General features: G+C 41.0%; 1 protein-coding gene across 1 annotated transcript; it reads right to left on the reverse strand.

Moving 5' to 3' along the window:
* Nucleotides 1-752: 752 nt before the first annotated feature.
* LOC126931276 (putative zinc finger protein 730) lies at nt 753-3,058 on the reverse strand. The gene is made up of 3 exons (XM_050749306.1): nt 2,814-3,058; nt 2,373-2,491; nt 753-783 (listed from the first exon to the last, which is right to left on the reverse strand). Exons 1-3 carry the CDS (start codon nt 2,916-2,918, stop codon nt 753-755), a joined length of 255 nt encoding a protein of 84 aa, XP_050605263.1. The 5' UTR covers nt 2,919-3,058.
* Nucleotides 3,059-3,607: the final 549 nt, after the last annotated feature.

Here is a 3,607-nt window from a genome sequence, read left to right on the forward strand (position 1 = left end):
TGATTTTTTTTCCAGTCCATTTAATCCCTAATCAACTGTCAAACAAAACGTCCTTCCCAACTGACAGCCTCAGTTAGCAAACTTAAAGGGCCTGCTTTTCTCAGGCTCCTGCCACATTTCAAGTCTCAGAAAGCAAGCTAATTGCTTATCACTTATGCAGAATGGGAATGGGGCATTCTATGTTCTTACTACTGTACAACTCTATCCCCTTATTGGCTAATATTTTTGGAGCTGTTGATTTCAACTTTCAAATTGCATATTTTCCCCAACCCATATCAATACCAGATGTTTACGACTTTGAAATGAAATCCTCTTTTGCTTTATTTTTCTTAAAATCACATTGCACTTGACACTATTGTCTACATGAGGTATTGTCATATTTTAGAGAAACTTCCAAACTACCAATAGCCTTTATCTTCTTTCCATAAAACCTTGAACTAATGTTTGTATTTTTTCCTAATGACTTACCAGTCCTATGGCCCTTAAAGACATTAAAAAGAAGGAGGCCGGGCGTGGTGGCTCACTCCCGTAATCCCAGCACTTTGGGAGGCCGACGCGGGTTAATCATGAGGTCGGGAGTTCGAGACCAGCCTGAACAAAATGGCAAAACTGCGTCTCTACTAAAAATACAAAAATTAGCTGGGCATGGTGGCATGTGCCTGTAATCCCAGCTACTCAGGAGGCTGAGGCAAGATAATCGCTTGAACCCAAGAGACAGAGGTTGCAGTGAGCCAAGATCGTGCCACTGCACTTCAGCCTGTGTGACAGAATGAGACTCCGTCTCAAAAAAAAAAAAAAAAAAAAAGTAGAAGGAGCTGTTCTACTGAATCATTTTTTAAAATTACAATGAAATTGGACCTAAAAAGAGTATTAAAAATTGAAAAAAATCATAATCCATAAATTAGGTCAGTAGTAATTCTTGCTGGAGCAAGATATTAGTACACAGATATACCACACTACACCAGTACACCACACGACACAGATACCCCAATGGCACAGAAAAGAAAGTCCAGAGAGACCAAAAATATATATAAGAATTTAGTATATGAGAAAATAGCCATTTCAGTAGTTTTTGTTTAGTTTTGTTTTGTCTTGAGACAGGTTTCACCTTGCACCCAGGCTGGAGTGCAGTGGTGTGATCTCAGCTCACTGCAGCCTTAACCTCCTGGGCTCAAGCAATCCTCCCACCTTAGCCTCCTGAGTAGCTGGGACTACAGGTGCATGCCACCATGTCTGGCTAACTTTTGTATTTTTCATAGAGACGGGGTCTCCCTATGTCTTGAACTGCTGGGCTTAACTGATCTGCCCACCTCAGCCTCCCAAAGTGCTGGGACTACAGATGTGAACCACTGTGCCTGGCCTTCAGTGGATGTTTAAGACTAACAATCTTAACAGATTTGAGGCTCATTATTTATTTCTGAAGCTGGGATTTAGAATACCTGAATTCATCATTTTATTTCATCATTTTGTCCACTGAACTTAGGAGCAAACAACCAGCTTCATTAAGTTCCTTGGTTTTCCACATAATGGTCAAAGGTATTATGTATGAAGTCACTAAACTTCTTGCCTCTCATAAGTGATGAATCAGGAGTGTCAAATGCATTTATTTTGCATAATTCTCTAAACAGTTTATGCCAAGGACTATCAGTGTTCTCTCTAGTATTAGAACTAGAGTCCTTAGCATTTTTTAGTCTAATCATATTAAGCAGCCAACTCCAGAAACCCCCGAACCAATGAAGGAACCCCATCTTTAATATTCTGTTCCTCTAGAACCACTCCTGGTGCCCAAATCTGTATTAGTCAGGGTTTTCTAGAGGGACAGAACTGATAGAATATATGTATATATATTCTGTTATATATATATGTATATATATAGAGAGAGAGGAATTTATTAAGTATTAACTCACATGATCACAAGGCCCCACAATAGCTTGCTCCTGCAGGCTGAAAAGAAAGGAGAGCCAGTCCGAGTTCCAAAACTGAAGAACTTGGAGTCTGATGTTCGAGGGCAGAAAGCATCCAGCATGACAGAAAGATGTAGGCTGGAAGGCTAGGCCAGCCTCTATTTTTACATTTTTCTGCCTGCTTTATATTTTAGCTGTGCTGGCAGTTGATTAGATGGTGCCCACCCAGATTAAGAATGGGTCTGCCTTTCCCAGCCCACCGACTCAAATGTTAAATCTCCTTTGGCAACACCCTGACAGACACACCCAGGATCAATACTTTGTATCCTTCAATCCAATTAAGTTGACACTCAGTATTAACCATCACATAGTCCTCATCTCGCTGGACTTTGCCTGGCTTCTTTTTTTTTTTTTTTTAACTTTGGACCTCTCATCTGTGTGATCTGTTGTACTTGGGCTCACCGAGCTTGGGGTTCCACTACCATCTCATGTCTCTTCATATTCCAGGGCTCCTTTTCTTTCTCCAGACAGTTGATTAGGTCTGGCTTAGAGGCAGCAATACTAAGGAAGATCAGGTTTCTGTAGTTCTCTAACATGACATTTCTTTTTCTTTTTTTTTTGAGACGGAGTCTCGCTCTGTCCCCCAGGCTGGAGTGCAGTGGTGCGATCTCTGCTCACTGCAAGCTCTGCCTCCTGGGTTCACGCCATTCTCCTGCCTCAGCCCCCCAAGTAGCTGGGACTACAGGTGCCTGCCACCACACCCGGCTAATTTTTTTTTTTTTGTATTTTTTTAGTAGAGACGGGGTTTCACTGTGTTAGCCAGGATGGTCTCGATCTCCTCACCTCATGATCTTCCCGGCTTAGCCTCCCAAAGTGCTGGGATTACAGGCATGAGCCATTGCGCCCAGCATCTAACATCACATTTCTATAAAAATTACGCTGTGCTGTATTTAGGCATTGCCACTCTTCCAGATAGAATTCTATAGCCACATCCATAAATGTCATTGGCCCCATTTCTAGGCTTCCAGGGGGTCCTGGTGTCTTAGCTGTGGATCTCCCAACACCTGCAGGCCACAGAGGCTGTATCTCTAGAGGCAGAGGACACAGAGAAGTCTACATTGTTATTATAAAAAAGAGTACATTGGATCTGAAGATTGCTTTGGGCGGTATGATCATTTTAATGATCATAATCCTTTCAATCCATGAGCAGGGGATGCCTTTCCATTTGTTTGTGTCTGCTTCAATTTCTTTCAACAGTGTGTTTGGTTTTCCTTATAGAGATCTTTCACCTCTTTGGTTAAATTTATCCTTAGGTATTTTACTTTTGTGGCCATTGTAAATGAAATTACATTCTTGATTTTTTTTCTCAAGTACTTCATTATTGGTGTATAGACATGCTACTGATTTTTGTATCCTGCAACTTTACTAAATTTAAAAAGTTAAATCGGAATTTTTTGGTGGACTCTTGCCTTTTATTTCATTTTCTTGCTTGATTGCTCTGGCTAGAACGTCCAGTAATACGTTGAGTAAAAGTGGTGAAAATGGGCATTCTGTCTTGTTCCAGTTCTTACAGAAAAGACTCCAGGCTTTCCCCATTCAATATGATAATACTCATGGGTTTGTTGTATCTGGCCTTTATAATGTTGAGGCATGTTCCTTCTATGCCTAGTTTGTTGAGAGTTTTTACCATGATGAGATGTTGG

The sequence above is a fragment of the Macaca thibetana genome, chromosome 11 (genome assembly GCF_024542745.1).
Source record: "Macaca thibetana thibetana isolate TM-01 chromosome 11, ASM2454274v1, whole genome shotgun sequence".
In the NCBI taxonomy this organism is placed as follows: domain Eukaryota; kingdom Metazoa; phylum Chordata; class Mammalia; order Primates; family Cercopithecidae; genus Macaca; species Macaca thibetana.